This window comes from Mus caroli, chromosome 6 (genome assembly GCF_900094665.2).
Source record: "Mus caroli chromosome 6, CAROLI_EIJ_v1.1, whole genome shotgun sequence".
Lineage (NCBI taxonomy): Eukaryota > Metazoa > Chordata > Mammalia > Rodentia > Muridae > Mus > Mus caroli.
In genome coordinates, this window is record NC_034575.1 from 107,367,931 (window position 1) to 107,386,596 (window position 18,666).

General features: G+C 43.1%; 1 protein-coding gene across 2 annotated transcripts in view; it reads left to right on the top strand.

Moving 5' to 3' along the window:
• The first annotated feature begins 1,964 nt into the window (after nucleotides 1-1,964).
• The window catches only part of Lmcd1 (LIM and cysteine rich domains 1), a 56,547-nt gene continuing 39,845 nt past the window's right edge, over nucleotides 1,965-18,666 (top strand). Inside the window, exon 1 of one of the 2 annotated variants that reach the window (XM_021165072.1) lies at nucleotides 1,965-2,173. In XM_021165072.1, coding sequence (XP_021020731.1) covers nucleotides 2,132-2,173 — 42 coding nt within the window. In that variant the 5' untranslated portion in view covers nucleotides 1,965-2,131. Of the gene's footprint in view, nucleotides 2,174-2,666; nucleotides 2,868-18,666 lie in introns of those variants that run through there. The other variant, XM_029478999.1, reaches the window with a different exon arrangement.

The window sequence follows — 18,666 nt, forward strand, 5'->3', positions numbered from 1 at the left end:
TACAGAGGAACCCTGTCTTGAAAAACCAAAATAAAATAAAATAAAATAAAATAAAAGTCAGAATCCCAGTAAGGGAGATCACTTAGTTGGTAAAATGCTAACCTAGCACACATGAAGACCTAGACTCAGTCCCCCAAACCTATGTAAACCAAACCTGGTGAGGCATGAGATTATGGCATGCTCATAATCCCACCATTGGGGAGACAGAGACAGGTGGATCCCTTGGAGCTCACTAGCCAGCTAACCTAATCTACCAGACAGGGTCCAGGTCAGTGAGAGACCTTATCAATGGTGGCTGGGGCTTTAGAGTGGTCAATGATGTCCTCTGGCCTCTTCATAAACACACACACACTCAGAACTAGGTCTCCAGGTCTTTATTCATCCATCCATCCAACCATTCATCTATCCAACTAATGTGCTCTGAGCTTCCCTTATATGCTTGATGGTTGTAATCAAAGGTACAAAAAGAAAAGTCAAAGTTAGCCAAACTAATTGTAGCAGACACCTATGAGAAAGAAATATAGGAACGTCACCAATGGAAAACCTTCTCCAGGATTCTGAAAGGGGAATCATGGTTTTGGGGCAGAAGGGGCTGGCGATGATTTGAGATTCCGGAAGAGCATGACAGGTTAAATACTCAGCAATAGGAAGTCTCTGATTAGAAGACTGAAGGATACACTTTAAGATCTATATTGGATCTTTCACCCACTGGAATCCCAGTTTCTGGCAGGAGATTTTGCCCATGTGGGTTGTAGAAAGGCCTCCTCACCTCATGACAGGTGAAGCAGGATTGTTCTGGATAAAACGGTACCTGTTCTGTATTCTCCTGTGGCAGGGGAGTCGAAGTCGGGAAAGCAGTCTCCGAGAGCAATGTGAGCTCCGGAGCAAACAGCCTGGCCAACTTACAGAAACCATTGTTAAATGTTTTATGGATACTTCATTCCAAGGGTGAGAAACGGATAGATTTTGCTCATCCAGACTTGCAAGACTTAATTACGAATTTTCACAGTCCATCCTTTACAGTCTCAGGCTCCAACCCCCGGGGCCAGTTCTGATCTCACCGTTTTAGACTAAACAAGTCCTATCACAGAGCACACCTTTGATCACCTGACTATCTCTCCTCGTCTTCTCAGATGGAATCATAAAAATAATTTTGAAGCTATAATATGGGAACGGCTCCCTGGGGGTGGATATTTGTTGCTGCCAAGCCTGATGACCAGAGTTCGATGCTGGGACCCCACTTGGTGGAAGGAGAGAATTGATGGCCACAAGTTATTCTCTGACCTCCACACACATGCTCTCTCTCTCTCTCTCTCTCTCTCTCTCTCTCACACACACACACACACACACACACACACACACACACACAGAGAGAGAGAGAGAGAGAGAGAGAGAGAAAATATTGTGTTTTCTTCCTCTGAGGAGTTTAAAAGTTATTTTAAAAAAGATATTTTAAATTTTTAAAAACTTTTTTGTGGTTATTGTTTTTAAGAAATGATAATGTACTAGAGTCTTTTCTCTCTGGTTACTAGAGACCTTAGCCAGGTTAGGGTCAGTTGAGGCTTCTGGAGACCACCTGCCCCCGCGCACCCCTGGGACAAGGGAGAAGAGGTGGGCAGAGAGCACTACTCAGCATTTATTTTTGGACCCAGCTCTCTAAAAATACCTTGGCTCTCCTATTTGCTCTCTCTTTTGACCTGAATGGTTCTGCCTGGGTCTCCTCTGCCCCTCCCTCTGCTCCTTGCCCTTTAAAGGAGAAGGGCGTGGGGAGGGATTCCTGCCGCCTAGGGGACAGATGTGAGCCTTAGGTGGCAGGGCAGCCGGCTAAGCTGACGTCAGGGTAGTTTAGCCAAGTTCTCAGCCTCCCTGCAGAGGCCACCCTAAGGGAGGGATGCAGCTTTTTGTTCTGATTGGCTGACCTGGAGTGGGTGCCCACGCGCATTGGCTGGTCACTTTTTAGAGGGAGTCCCGCTCTCCAATTAAAGCGGGCAGCGGCGCGGCTCTGAGCACAGAGCCTCCGGCTGCACGCAGGCAAAGGAACCTGAACTTGGCCATTCAGCAGCGCTGTCCAGGCTGCGCGCTCCCTCTCGCCCCTGCCTGCGAAGCCAGGTGCTGTTTCTGCACCGCCAAGATGGCAAAAGTGGCTAAGGACCTCAACCCTGGAGTGCAAAAGGTGAGCGAGACCCCTCTGTATTCCTGTATCCTTCAGTTCCCACTGCTCTCAGACGCACTGAGTACCTAGGGATACTTTAATGGTTGCATCAAATCCACAGAAAGCACAGAAAACAGAATAGGTGACAATACTTACTTGAGGTGACAGGTCGACCCCTCTCCAAATTGCTCTTAAAGCCATTGTTAAGAAAGTATTTGCACTGTGCCGTAGTTCTTTATTGATGCTGATTAAAGGTGAACTAAAGTTAAAATTTAGAGGGAGGGAATAGACGCTTATTTGTGGTCATGGGAAACGTCTTGGCTTTCCCTAGCCTGTACCCTCCAACCCCCTGATGTGCCTTTAGTGAAGGTTGGGGGACTGTGATGCAGCCCCTCCCCCTTCGCTAGCCTCCCAGAGTTGTGTGGTTTCCCCAGCACACAGAATAGTTTCTTTTGGTGCAGTTGGCAATAGCAGCCATTCTAGCTCAGGGGAACTAATTTCTGTCCCCAGAGTCTGCACGTTTCCCTTTCAAGAAGGGCTGGCCCAGAGCCCAGAAGGTCACGGGTAAATTGCTGCAGGCGGGGCCAGCAGCTGTGCCTACAGCTCTAAACTGGCTGCCTGCTTACCTGGGGCACCCTGAAAGCAGAAGACTGGACTATGAGAAGACGTAGGGGACAGGAAAGCAGCAATGACTTCCCAGATGGGGAAATAAGAGGTATGGGTGAAAGAGAGGTGGCTCCACGGGACGGAGATGTTCAAACCCTGGCCCTTGGTCTGGCACATTTTAGCTGTACAACAGTAATAAACTCAAATCCTTAGCAGCTCTTTCCCTATCTAGAATGTAGGGAGGAGAGACAACCAGTACTTTTAACAGCAATCTTGATAATGTAGGCTAACATGCCCAAGCAGTAATTATTAAGCTATTCTCTCAGAGTATTCAATCTTGCAGGGCAAAGTTCTCCTTTGCTGACATTTGGTGGGAGGTAGAAAAGCAAAGGAGAGAAACAGAGACCGTAGAGCTCAGGGAGAAGGGAGGTGGGAGAGGGGAAGCCCCAGACCTCCTGCCCTCCCACTCCTGAGCCTCGTGATTCCTTCTGCACATGGCATCCAATCAGACTTAGTCTGGGCATCTCCCTGATGCATTCACCAGACTATTTGTAGAATCCAGTGTCATCTCTCATCCAGAATTCACAGAGCACTGAGACCTGAGTGTGGGGGATACCTGCTAGTCTCTAATTATATACGGGCTTCACTTTTCCTGCTCTCTTTCCCCATGTGTTTGAGGTCAATGATTTGCAAGTGTGTTGCTATAAGCCGGCTGACATCCTAGAATGCGAGATGAAGTCTATAAAGAACCCTCCCCTTCATCAAGAGCCCAGGCCACACTTAGAGAAAGCTTTGCTTTTATTGTCCCTTGCATAGGAGGGTGTGATTCTCTGGATTAGAGATGGAACATGCTCCTCTCCATGTCATCGTCGGTTGCCAACTTCCTTGGCTTGCGAAGGTTTTATTTTCCATTTAGATCCAATTACAGGCTTAGAGAAAGAATGAAGTGGGCAAAGATGAAAGGGTGGGTATCTTTTACCTCTTGGAATTTTAACCATCGGGGAAGATCAGCAAGGGGGTGGATTAACCAATGTCTTCACCCTAAAGAGTGGAGGGAAGAGAAGGGAACCCAAGAGGGCCTTGCAAAATGGCTCAGCGCTGACAAATACTGTGTCCTATCAAAATCCGAAAAGAGTTTATTGCATATTTACTTTAAAAATCAGCAGTCAGGGGTGGGTTATAACATTTGGCATCAGAGAGCATAATTGCACTTAGACATTCTAAATCAGTTTCAGATTGCAAAAGACTTATTTACAAAATGTAAAGGGGCTTAACATGGATTTCATAGTGTCCCCATTGCCCTGTCCCCCGGGTGGGAATCCCCAGCAGCTGGGAAGTCATAAAACGGTCTTCAAGAGAAAGTATAAAATCCCAAACTGGAGTAGCCTCGGGGATCATGTGACTGTCAGCCTCTCTCTGTGGGTTGCATGCTCTTGTCCACAGGGGCAGCGGGTGGGGGAGAGTCCCAAGCCACTGACTGCTCTTGAGCCATCCCTGGCTTTTCTCTTGGGAAAGGAGATTATTCCCCAGGACAGGCAGGTCCTTGAGCATAGTGAAATTGCCAACGTTCTTTGGCAACAAAGAAGACCAAATGCCTGTAACTAGGTGGAACCAATCACCAGGATAAATTTGTCCTTCAGATGATTATTAAAATTTTTTTTTTTACTGCCACAGGCTTTGGCATCAGATCTGAGTTCAAATCCCAGCTCCACCACTTGCTATCTAGACACTAGGGCAAGGAAACTAACTTCTGTGTTGGTGTCCTGGAAGCTTCTGAAAACTGAAAGGCAATAGTGGCGTTAACTTCTCATGGTGTCTGGGGTACTCAGCAAGATGATGTATATTAAAAGCTCAGCATATGATCACTTGGTGACAACCAGCCCTTAGTGATACTAGGAAAGTGTTTTCCACATAATCCTAAGGACTTGGGTTCAACCTTTAGCACCCACATAAAGAGCCGTGACACATATGTGCAACCTTGACCCTGAGACAGATCCTTGGGACTTATTGGACATCCAGTCTAACTTACTTGATGACTTCCAGATTCCAATGAGAGACCCTGTTTCAAAAACACAAAGTTTATGGCCCTGGAGGAAAAATACCCAAGGTTGGCCTTAGGCTATCACAGGCACTTACACACACGCACACACACACACACACACACACACACACACACACACACACACAGGTGAACATGCATAAATACTGCACACACATAACATACACACAGAGGCAAACATACACACCAAGGTACACAAAATCAGCCATTAGTATGTTTGGTGATTATATACATTTTGATGGTATATGGATACAGAAAATACACGCTTTAATTTTACTGTCCCAAGTAAATAACCAATTTGCATTCAGCTATGCCCAAGCTAGTTGTGCCCAGCACCCCTTAATAAGCTGAGGCAAAGAGCAATGGCATTGCTTTCATTCTCACCCAACACATAGGAAGTATGTTTATGTAGAATCAGGTCTTTCCTTCTGAACTTGGATGGTCAGTCAGTAAGGAGTACACACACACACACACACACACACACACACACACACACACACACCACAAGGGAGAGAGAGAGAGTTGGGGGCATGGTGGAACTCTTTCTCACTTTTTACATGTGAAAACTGAGGCTTGAAAGAGTCAAACTACTGACGAGAGTTTGCTGAAAAGATGTCTAGAAGCTAGTGGGCTCTTAGAGATGCCCTGATGGTCAGAAGCTCCTGGTAGGGTCTTCAAATGGACTAGATCAGACAAAGAGCCTTAAGACATGCTCACTGTGTCTACATAGTGACATATCTCCCCATTACATCCTTCCTAGCTAGCCTGTGCTCCAGGTTAGTCCTCTGCTCTGTCCAACGCCCTTCCTGTTTTCACCTCTAATTCCTGCTGTGTGCAAACTTTCACATGGCGTAGGCAGGCTAGTCCAACATAAACATCACTCCTCAAGAATCGTCATTGGCTCCCTCAGCCTTAAAAACACACTAAGCTGTCACTTGAAGACTTTAATAGCCAACACGTTGAAGGCATGCCCATAGGTGCAAAGAGCAATTTGTCCCCAAAAAGAGCGGGAAGAGAGAGCACACGCTGTGTCCATGTGTGTCACAGCGCACACACGTGTAGAGGTGAGGGGACAAACCCGTGGGAGTCAGCTCTCCCTTCCACTGTGAGTTCAAAGGGTTAAACTCAGGTGGTGAAGCTGGCAAGGAAAAACGCTGGAGTTATCTCCCCAACCCTATCTAAGTCTCTTTTAGAGAATGATTACTCTGCATGTGGCAGACACTCATCCTGACATGCAGATATGTCTGAACAGGCTCAATCAGGAGGGCACGGGTAAGCCACAACACAGTATGAGCCACCATCCACTGTAAGAGCAGAATCCCCTAGTCGTATGGACTGAAGGGGTGCTGAGACAGGGCCAGACAGGCTGAACTCAGCAAAGCAGAGAGCCAGACCACCCAGCTCCTTGGTGTCTCTTTCATGTCTGTACTCTGGGCACTTTGCAGAGATGAGAGTGAGTCAACTTCATTCCAGAAGGGGCTTGAGCCTGGCTTCCGAGGGAGGAGAATCACCCTATCTCTCCTACTCACAGATTCAAAATAGCCTGTGTAGAATGCAACATAGATTTGCCATGATTCATAGCAGACCTGAAGCACTCTTATCTCACCACCCCTTCCCCAACAACATTTAAACATTCACTTCTCTGGCAGGTGGTTGACTCACTGCAGTGAGTAACATGTTAGCCTAGCACATTGGAGCCCCTGGGTGCTATTCCAAGCACTACAAAATCAATCAATCAATCAATTAATGAATGAATAATCATTATTATGATTCTAGGCATTTATTTGCTGGAGGTCTATGCACAGGTCATTTTCCTAAGTGGTAGAAGATGGCTAAAATCCAGTTGCCTTTCCCCTCCATCCTGCTGCCCTTTCTTTTATATCAGATCATCTTCCTAACAAGGAATTGTGGAGAAATAGACCTAGCACTCCATTCTCAGGGAAGCAGAATTATTCAGCAGCTTCTAGAACATCCCAGAGAAAGAGACAACTGTTGCTCTTCATTATTTTCCTTTAAAACTATTCATCTTCTTCCACTGTATGTACAGGAAGAGGATTTGGTCAGCAGCTGCCACTGCCTTGACAGGTGTGGGGCCAAAAGTCACTTCTATGAGATTCCCTCCAGATGAGGGGGCTTCCTTGACTGCACTTGGGACATTTTTGGTGTCCTAAACATTCTTGGTGTCATGTATGTCAACAGCATAAGTTTATTGGAACTCAAGAAGATGTCATCTGTGGAATTTCTCTAAGAGCTAAAGATGAAGTAGGGGCTCATGGGCACTAAGATTGTTTTTAATAGTTGACACATATTTGGTTTCTAAGCTCAGATACTTGAGGCAGACATTTGATGTTTTATTTTTATTACATTTATTACATTTATTACATTTATTTATTTATTTATTTATTTATTTATTTATTTATTGTGTGTGTGTGTGTGTTTGTGTGTGTGTATGTGTTTGTGTGTGTGTGTGGTGCATGTATGTGTGTGGATGATATGATACCTGTCAGAGGACAACTTTCAGGAGTTGCTTCTCTCTTTCCACTAAAGGTTTTGGGGGGTCAAACTCAGGTCATTTGGATCGATGGCAAGTGCCTTTACCTGCTGAGCCACTTTATCAGCCCAGATCCTGGCTTTTATAAAATCAAAAATGACGATGCAATCCCAACGCTATATAAAGTTCTCACATCAACTTTGTACCTGGTGTCTACTTTTACATGAGAAATGAACCTGTTCACTTTTATGTCCTCTCACTAAAGGACTTTATTTGTTCTTATTATTATCAACGATTTGGGTCCTTCCTCCCAGCCTACTTATCTGTCCTCTTTAAGGGCAGAAACATTTGGGAAAACACAAGAGAGGGAAAGGGTAAACACCCCTCCAGGATCCTTGGGATGCCTGACATGCGCTCTGACACATTACGATTTACCCTTCAGAACCACCAAAAGAAGACAGCAGTGTCGCTCCACATATGAGTAAATTTAGACTCAAAGTTTAAATGTTTGCCTAACATGACAGGCTAAGAAGTCACAACTAGGTCTCTCAGGAAACACAGCCTAAGTTCATCTATTCAGAGCACAAGTCTGGAGGAGAAAGAGGATGACTATTACCGTAAGTTTCATACATTAATTAAGTAAACGCACCAGGGACAACTGCTTAGCATTTACCCAATGCCACCAAGGATTCTTATCTCTTCATATATATGTGAGTGCACCAGAATTGTCATCCACATCAAGTCAAGGAGATTTCTGGGGATAAAACAGAAACATTCTATATTCTTCCCACTTTTCTAGAAGGCTGATGATATCCTATGGGCAAGGATCTGGTACAGAAACCATTCAAGGAATCACAGTATTACCATATTATCCTGATTCTGAAAATAAATCCTACACATACTAGATCCACTATTCCAGGAAATGTTAGTGTGGGGCTAAGCTTCCCTGAGAAACATCCATCTCAACATCCTTGGTCAGCTTGACACATGGTCTGCCCAGGAATATATGAATCAGAAAAAGAAAACCACAGGCCAGGCTCCCACAGGACATGCTTTAAAAGGAAGTAATATTGCTCAAGGAGGGGAAAATAAAGGCCCTATTTGGCCATTCTCTCTATTTTGAAGGACAAAGACTATAGGTGTCCAGCCCCAGGTAGCTATTACAAATCCACATTATTTGTTCACGGATTAGACATTTTCTCTCCTATGATGTTTTAAAATATTATCTATGGAGATAAATGAAAATGAATCATTGTACCAACAAGTTGAGTAGAGTTAAATGGTAATACGCTCCTGTAATCCTAGAACTGTCCTAGGCATAGACAAGAGGATTTCTGGGACTTAGTGACCATCCAGCATAGACAACTTGGTGAGCCCTTAATCCCAATAAGAGATCTTGTCTCATAAAGCAAGGCAGAAAATGGTTTAAGAAGACATTTGATATCTATTCCTCATGCCTCTCTATATATGTGCACATACAAATACAAACACATGTACACATGGGGTGGGAAGAAGTCCACATATTGCAAGCATAGTGATCTAGAGATAAGACCTAATTCTGTTATTTACCAGGTCCACAATTTTTGCCAAGTTACTCATCCTTGCTGGACTTCTGATCCCTCATTTTAGAACACAAGCTAATAGTAATTTTACCTGTAAATGATAGTTTAATGAGGTAAAGTAAGCAATAAACATGTCCCCCCTGCTGCTATTGGCATTCCTTCTCAGCAGCACAAAGCAAAAATCTCATAGGTCATTAAGCACTGGAATGTTGAAAGAGCAAGTTCAGTTTCCCTACATCACATGTGGCAGCTTCTAAGATATCAGATTACAGGACCTTCTCTTTGTAGCTAAACTTGATCCAGCCATAAATATGTTCAAGCCACACCATATGCAAAATCATGGGGATAGCAGCAGTTCATCTTGGATCTCTCATGGCCAGCCTTTCCAAAGCAGCCTTCACCTCGTCCAACCTCACCCTTGTAATCTTACCCAGGCACTTACCATTAGATACCTTGCTTATAAAGTGGAGTGAAATTCACTAATTTCTTCCTGAACAAATATTTGTTTAACGTTTATTAGGTTCCACCCACTATCTTGTCATACAATGAACACAAAAGTTCTGAAACTCCTGCCTTGAAAAGTTGAATCTGGTGGAATTCATTCTTTATATGGTAAGAGAAAAACCCAACAATGTCGGTGTTCCAGACAGATAGAACAGATAGAAATCTGTTACTTGACCTCCCACCTAACACACACACACACACACACACACAAACACACACACACACTCACACTCTTTGCCTAGACATCTCATCTCCACAGACTGTACAGCTTCAGAGAAACCCAGATATGCTTCCTCTCTGTGACAGTAGAATATGTCATTCTCTGCCCTCCTTTTATATCCTAAACAAGACTCTAAGAACCATGAGAAACAAAGTTAAAAAGTAGCTTCCAGATCCAACCAGTATCTAGTTTTAACATTAATGCTTGTAGGAAGGTAAACCAGTTGTCTGTGCTAAGTATGTATCTTCAGAGACTGCTGAACCCTGAACCCTGGGTTGTATTTTTTCATTATGTTGATTTCAGGGACACCAAAGAGTAAAATAACAGGGAAAGGATTAAAGGCTGAGTAATGCCCTATAAGAAACTTGTCCTCAAGAAGACAGCATCTATTTGGGCCACATGACTAAGTGGTGTTTCTAGCTATTGATTCATGAGGCGCAGTACCAAGGTGACTGGCTCCAGAAATATGCTGGCTACAGGAGGTGGAAGGAAAGAAGATCCCAGCTTTGTCCCTATCCTGGAGGACAGCCACATACCTCCCAATGCTCCTATGTTCTCTACTTCAGCTGGCTCTGTAGACATCAAGATTCCTACTTAAGAGGGCTTGACTTTAAAGAGAGCGACCATGGGTAGGAAATTGTGGAAAGGAGAGAATTTTGAAATCTTACTGGTAGATACAGGTAAGGGTACTTAACTTTTTCTTTGTTGAGGGGGGAATCTCACTGTGTAACTGAGGCTAGTCTTGACTCATGATTTTTCCTGACTCAGCCTTTCAAGTGCCTCCAAGTTCCAGGATTTTGAGTGTGTGCCCCTATGCTGGGCCAAAACATGTACATTTTACTTTTATATTTTTCAGTTCTAAGGATAAGGTCCAGGGCCCTGAACTTTCTGTACAAGCCTTCTACCACTGAACTATTTCCTTCAATCCTTAGCGAGTGTGGTTTTTATTTTACCAACAAGTTGAGTAGAGTTAAATGGTAGTACTCTCCTGTAATCCTAGAACCGTCCTAGGCATAGGATACAACTATGACAGATATGTCACTACAACTGGGTGACCAGGAAATTTAGTGAGCTAGTCTAATACAAAACTATTGTATCCTCATATCTCTAAACTCTCATTAAAATGTAGGACTTCCTTCTATTAGGAACGGAGGCAAAGGCCCTGGAAGTTTATGAGCCCCAAGCCTTAAATTCCAATGGATATCAGTAATTATTTAGCTCTGTGGAATTTGGACATGCCATTTATATTCACCCTTGCTCTGAAAACATAGTGATGATAGACAGCATTATTTATTTGCAATTAATTTTAAGAGTTTCTCATATTACTAAACCATATCTCTAAATTTATGTGTTTATATCATTTCAACAATGGTTCCCTTTGGGATTTTAATTTAGGCATTTAAAACATTATTCTAAGATGCTTTCCTATCAGACAGCCAGGAGGTACCTTCCCATCATGAATAAAGTTTTTAACAGTATAACACACGCATACTATATGCATATGCACAGAGATACACATATGTATAAGCATATATTCACATATATATGGTGATGGATATTTGAGACTGCTAGAGCAGACAAAGTAGACTCAAATTGAGCCCCACTACTCATTTTCTATTATCTTGAGTAAGTTGTTTTTGAAAGGGGCCTCAGTTTCTTCATCAGCAAGTGCACCGAAAACTCTTATACTTATGAGAATAATCTATTGAATCGTTAGCATAACTCTTGGCTTGTAAGTATTGTGTTCAATGTAGCTAGGATCACCATTAGAAGAATTGCAAAAATGAAGTTCTAAATAGACAACAAAATATTATGTCAGTGAAACTCTCTTACCCATGTTTGATATGGCTGAAAAAAGAAGGCTAAATTCTCATACTTGGCCAGCAGTGTCTTGACAGGAAGTTCAAAAGTGATGCTGGGGAAGCTCAGGAAAGGAAGTCCTTAATCTTACTCAGGGAAGTTAGAGAAGCCTCCCCAAGAAGGCAACATGAGTTGTGTGTTGAAAGATGAGAATGGACAAGGACCAGGTCACAGTCCCACTTTGTGCCTTCTATATCTGACACTCGTGTTCCCCATCACACTTGCCGTTTATCTTAGGGATATCAGCTGTCTCACACTATAGAGAAAGCATGCCAGTGTAGCCCTGCATTCCAGCTGTTGTCCAAAAGCTTGCTCCTTTTCCTCAGTGAAGATCCACTGGGCTGGTGGGATATTTTGGAAGGGTCACAATGGCAATGGAGCAACTGTCTTGATGTACCATGCAGATGACATCAGCCTTCTAAGAGGCAGAACCTTGGTCCTTGAGACTCAGAATCTTCCTTCAGAGTGATTTCTTCCACGTAGTTCCTCCTTCAGATTTCCGACTGGCTCTGAAAACCTGGATTCTTTCTTAAAGCATTTTGAGGGCAGGTGGTATAGACAAATGAAATTTACAAAGCTTGAATATCAAAAAAGTCACTAGGTAAATTGTTCTTGATTTTTGTTAGTTACATGCAGTGGTATGTGATTATAAGACCTGGGGGAAAGCCTTCAAATGATTTGCTGCCAAGTTTTGTGGAAAATGAAAACACTGTCATCATAGCTATATCTGCAAGGACTTGAAGAAGGGGGAAGATTTAATGGAGACTCATCTGTCCTCCCACACAGCCAGCAGGCCCTAACAGCCCAGGAGAGAAACACAGCCTAGCTCCAGAATAAGATCTGTAGCTAATTAGGCTTTTCATAACTGCCTCCACGTTTCCACCTTTCCCAGGGCTCAGAGTTAGGACCATCACAGGGGGGAAAAAAAATCACTGTACTCTTATTTGAATAATGCTTGTGCTCTGCACTTAAACAATTAAAATGAATTTTTGAAGGGTATGAAAGTCCTTAGAGAGTCTCAGCTTTCTTGTTGAATGGACAAGGCCACAGACCCAAGCAAGGCCAAATGACTTGTTCAAGATCCCAAAGCTAGTTGATAGACATGCTAATAGATCAGGAATGTAGCCTAGCGAGAGAGTATTTATCTGGCATGGACAAGGCCCTGAGTTCATACCTAGCACTGAGACAAGGAGGAGGAAGAGGACACAGAAAAGTCGGTACCATAGCATTTAGGTATGTGGCTCAGTTGGCCATCTGCTTGATTTGCATGAGTAAAGCCCTGGGTTCCATCCCTAGCACTGCACAAACCAGGGGTGTGGCTCCTGTGGTAGAGATAGAAGTTCAACTAAATAGCAAGTTTGAGGTCCAGATGGGCTACATGAAACCCTGCCTCAAAGACAAAGTAAAGCACTATATTTTTCCTAACCTCCATGGCCAGAACTTTCAATGCAGAATGAAGTGGGCAGTGATGAGAATATTTTTGCCTCTTGAATAAATCTGGGTTTGTGCTTATTTGTTTGTTTGTTTGTTAGCACCTCTAATCCTTCAATAGTTCTTCCTTCTCTTGAGCTAGAATCTCTGTCTCTGCAGCTTTTCCACAGTAGCTCTCTTTGCTTCCATGGTCAGCTCAAAACTGAATAGGCAGTTGTTTCCTGAAAGTCCATTTCCAGTTCTACTGCCAAGTCTTCCACAATGGTAAGGTGGAAAGATGAGGCTTCCATTTCCAGGATCACTTCCCAGTTCTCGGAGCCCTAGCATAAGTCCTCAGCTGAGAGAGATGGTCCCCAGAATTCCTTAAAGCTTGGTCCAGAGACCACTTTTGTGAGTCGTGTCATATCTCTGTGTGAGAAGGATATTCTTTCCATCTGTCATCACGTGCTGATATACCATCTACAATCCTGTTCCTGGAAAAATCTAGACAGAGGACCATAAGTGCTAGTGACTTACTAAGAGAAAACCTCCCACACTCTTGGGTAATACTTAAGAAAACTCAGTACTGTTGTTCCCAGTTTAACAAAAAGGTGGGGAAGCTATGAACACAAAACCTGAGAAGACTGAGGGGTGGGTGCGTGCGTGTGTGTGTGTGTGTGTGTGTGTGTGTGTGTGTGTACATGTGTATGCACATGTAGGGCAGTGAGCACTCTCTCCACTTCCCCAGTGCTGAGAAGCATATACCGCCAAGCCCTGCTTTTTTATGTGCGTACTAGGAATCAAATCTTCATGCTTTCACAGTAAACATCATCCCAACTAAGCTATTTCTCAAGTCCCTGGTCAACATATTTCTTAATTGCAGAGTGGTCATAGTTTATTGCCATCTGAAATGCTTAGAACAGTGACATCGTGATCCAGATAGTACCTCTGTGACTTCTCATCTGGAGGGAGTATGTATAAATAAATGAGAGAGCTGTCTGTCAAGATTACCTTGCTTTCACTAAAAGACACCACCAAGAGGTGAGAGATAGTCTACAAAGAGAAAGCTTTCCAAGTGTTGTACACATAGATGCTTTTAACAAAAAGTTGTATCCAGAATATATAGATTTCTTCCACAAACTGACTCCTAGTGGCCAACTTTAAAAAATAGTTTTACTTAAGCATGTTTATGGGTAGCTGCACATCAGTATTGTGCCATACACATGCAGATGCTTGCAAAGACCAGAAGAGGGCATCATAGCTCCTGGTTCTGGTGTTCCAAATAGTTGGGGAATTACCATGTAGGTGCTGAGAACTGAGCCTGGGTCCTCTGCAATAGCAACAAGTACTCTAAATCACTAAGACATATCTCCAGTCCCTAAAAACAAAGGCTGGACCAGGTACTTCACAAAAGAAGAGGCCTAAATAGCTTGTATGTGCAGACGGGGTTGATATCATTATTTCTAAAAGAAATACAAAGTAAAAGCATAATGTGATTGTGTTAAATACTTGGTGGAATGCTGAAATTAAGGCAGACATTAACAAGTCTGGGAAAGAAGTGGAGCAACTAGAAGTCACGTGATATAGCTAGGGCGACTATAAAATGATACAACTAGAAGCTACTGGTAACTTCTGGTGGGGTTTAATATCTATCTACTCTATAACGGTTTTACTCTTATGTATATGTCCAAGAGAAAGGACCATGGGTATCCACCATAAACACTGAGACAAGCGTGTCTGGAATGATTTTTATCTACAACAGCCCTTGATTGTAGGCAATTCAAATCCTCATCAACACGAGAATGGATACTTAGATAACAGAAGCTAAGTAGTTTTTTTTTTTAATTTAATGTATGCAACACCTGGGTCATCTTAAACATTTTGAATAGAGAAATGAAGAAGCAAAATTATAAAATACCATAGAATTTCTCCTGTATAATGTTCTGAACAGAGTGGAAAGAAGTCTACAAAGATAGAAGACAGACTAGTAGCTATCTTTCTAAAATGTGGTTATTGCCAAGAAAGGAGCACATGGGAACTTTATGGAATGCAGGGTTTCTGTATTTTATCTGATAGCGGTCCTAAGGAATACACATATAAAGTAATCAAGTGAATACTTGAGATTTTTGAATATTTTTAAACTCGAAAGCCAGGCACATCTGCAATCACTGTGATCCTTCTGGAAGGTGGGTGTTGGATTCAAGAGAACCAGCCGCTTGTAGCTCAGCTAGTCTAGCAAATGCAGCAGTGAACAGCAGGAGGCTCTGTCTCAAAGAAAGGGAAAGGTGAAGATCAATACACAAGGCTGCCCCCTGACATCCACTTGCACACCATGGCAAACACATGGGCACACACGGGCACGTATACCATGCACCCAGTCAACAACGTGGGGAAGCCCTGTATAAATTTTACTTTGAAGTTCTGCTAAAGGTTTGAAGAGACAGTATTTAAGAACAGGAAGATGGATCTGTGAACAGATGATCAGGGGACAATGGGTCTGTAGGCTACGTTCTTGTAACAGCCTGGTGGATGCTACGTTAAAGAAGAAGTCTGTCTCAAGGAGCTGCTGCTGGAGCTTTGAAAGCTCCCTTCTCTTATTAGTCCAGAATTACCATTTCTCTGATGGTCCCTCTTCAGTCATGTACCTGGCAGTATCCAGCCTCCTCTGAATGATCTGCCACTGGTTCTCCAAATGGAACTTTCTTGCACACACCCCTACTTGCAGAGAGGGCCTTCTTCTCCATTCACCCATCTTCCATGAGGCCTGCAATTCAGAACAGGCCCTTTGTCTTCTGAACTTCTAGCACCCATCTGCTTTCCTACTGAGCACATGTGTTGCCTTCAGAGTGATCCAGGGACATCTGCCATTGTTGTCTTGCCTGCTTTATTTCCTGCACCACAATATCCTGTTTGCACGGAAATTCTCTGCCTAGCCTCATTCCCCTCGGTGTGCTCCCTGTTATGGAAGCGCACAGGAAGGGCGTGGCAGTGTGGTGGGTGGAGCAGAGTAAGGCAAGCAGGAAGTAAGAGAAAGCTGCGGACGAATTGGGGTAAGGAAAGGGCAGACACAATTATTCCTGAGAGGAGAAGAAGGAAAATAGTACATGGGGGTGGATGGTTGATACAGATGTGGAAGAGAGAAAAAAGGCCACTCCCTTCTCTTCCACCCATGGGGCCCCATGTGGCTGTGCTGTTGACTCATAGGCCTTTACATTGATGAGCCAAAACCAGAGCCAGTAAAGGAGTGAGATGCAGGAGTAGAGGGAGACAGACACCTTGATGTCTGCCCTCGATGGTACCCAAGAGACGTCTTAAGACCTAAAGAAAGATAAAGTGAGAGGCATTCTAAACCAGACTCAGATTATCTTCCCTCAAGCTTATCTTCCAAAGCAATCACTGCAGGATGCAGATGAGCCACACCTTGATATAGTTCTGGTTTCCAAGGAACCAACCCGGACCTTCCTGTGAATCCAGCAGCTGCCATTCTCCAGCCAAAGGTCCCCTAAGAACAAACCAGGGATTTCCATAGGCTGGGGAGACAGTTGGCCCTGGTCTCCAAACAACAGCAGTCACATCTCAGAAGATCCTGCCCTCCTGAGGAGGTGACTGAAAGTTGAAATTGAGGCCAAACTGCTTCTAACTCAGACCCATATCTAGTTTAATTTTCTAGCCCTTGATGAATATTTATACCAAAATAGGCCAGTGGAAAACTTCCATCTGTGAGAATTTGTGGACGTTTGTCTCTCTGTAGCCACCTTGACCAAGCTTAGGAAAACATTAGAATCACTGCCAATTGTAGAGTCTTTGAAGTGCAAGAGATGTTAAGAAGGCTCTGGACCATAGTATTTCTTCTTATCGTGAGTTGGCTTTGCATCCTAAAAGAAAAAAAACCTTAGTATCAATGCTGCGGCTTAGTGCTTTATAACTTTAGCCAAGCCTTCAATACCACACTGACCATGGTGAATAGTATTTTTAAAGCATGGATAACTCTATTAAAATTTTTGCTGGGTGAAATGGCTCTGTTCGTTGATGGTTTTTAAATATTACTTTAAAAAGTGTGGGGTACGGAGATCACTCATCTGGTGCAGTGCAAGAATGAGAGTCTGAGATGCATCCACAGAACCCATGGTTTTTACAAAAACCAGGCATGTTGGCTTGCTCCTATAATCCCTGTACCAGGGAGGCAAAAAAAAAAAAAAAAAACAGCTGCACCTCTGGAGATTGCTGACCAGCTAGCCTAGGCTACTTGGAAAGTTGGGGACTAATGAGAGACCCCATCTCAAACATAAGGTGGACAGTACTTGAGAAATGACACTGTAAGATATCCTCTGGGCTCTCTCTCTTTCTCCCTCTCCTTCAATCCCCCATCCCTTCCCCCCCCTCCCTCTCTCTCACACACACACACCTACACATTCATAAACACCCATCACACACACATACCAAAAAACTTTAAATACTACAAGTAATTACTTTTATTGTTGTAATTTTTTCTACAATTTGTACTTTAGGGCCTCTTATAATCTAGGCAAGAGCCCTCTTCTCTTTGCTGGTAAAGAAATGTCACCAAAGCATCTTCTTAGTTTATTATCAGCCATCTCCTATTCCTCAGAGCCCAGGTGTCCTCCTCTCCATGTAAAAGGCTGAACTAGAGCCCTTGTTCTTGCATACAGTCTATTGGCCTCTCTTGTGCAGCATAGGCACCAGGCCATAGTTTCCCTTATTTTTACAAACACTTGCTTTTACAAGGGGTAATCTAAGGCTCAGAGGATGAAATAGTTGCTTCAGTTGCAGACTCAATCATTGATGAAGGTTAAGGATAGGATATTCAACCCTATGTCTTCCCTCCTTTCCTACTGTGTTTTCAACATTATGAAGTCTAGGTCATGAATTTGGTCATGGGTGGAATTCAGTCAATACACAGATATGAACACTGGCCAGAGCCTACCTCCCTTTTTAGATCTCAAATCCTTCTGAGTCTATCAGGGAGAAAAATCTCCTTCCAGTACTAAAATATCTGACTTCTCAAACACTTGTCCAGATTCATGTTAAAGTCACAGTGCACAAACCCAAAGTGTTCAGAAGGTAATTTCATATAATCAGAACTTAACATAGCTGTTTCATTATTTACTGTATTATTAAAAGATTTATCTATATCTATTTTTAAATGTTTGTGTATATGAGTAGTTCGTCTACCTGCACATCTGAATGCCAGTACATGTTTGGTACCCACCGAGGGCCAGGAAAGAGAGTTGGGTTCCCAAGAAGTAGAGGTACAGACGTTTGCAAGCCACCATGTAGGTTCTAGGAACCAAACTCAGGTCGTCTAGAAGAGTAGGCAGTGCTCTTCGCCACTGAACCTGCTCTCCAGCTCCCATTTGCTGTGTCTATGGCTGCTTTCTATTTTAAATACACTTCATGGGTAAAGTTATTTTTCATGAAACAAGTTTTCAAAAAGTGATTTGTGTAACTATAAATAAGTAGATAGTCACACAGATGGTATGTAGAATACAAAGTCCACAAAGAAGGAAGACAGGGTTCTGTAAGCAGCTGATGTTTGATTTCTTCCTGATCTCCAGAACACTTTGTGTTTTCCAAAACATCTTACATGTATTATCATGTGTAATTCTTAACATCAACCCCATAGAGCTGATAAAGACTATAATTCACTTTTAAAGATGAAAAGAACTGGGGATTAGCTCAGTAGTAGAGTTCCATGACTGTCATGTATGGATGGTCCTAGGTTTTATTCTCAACACTATTACACAAAACATATAATATAGCATAATATGGTGGTGCAGGCCT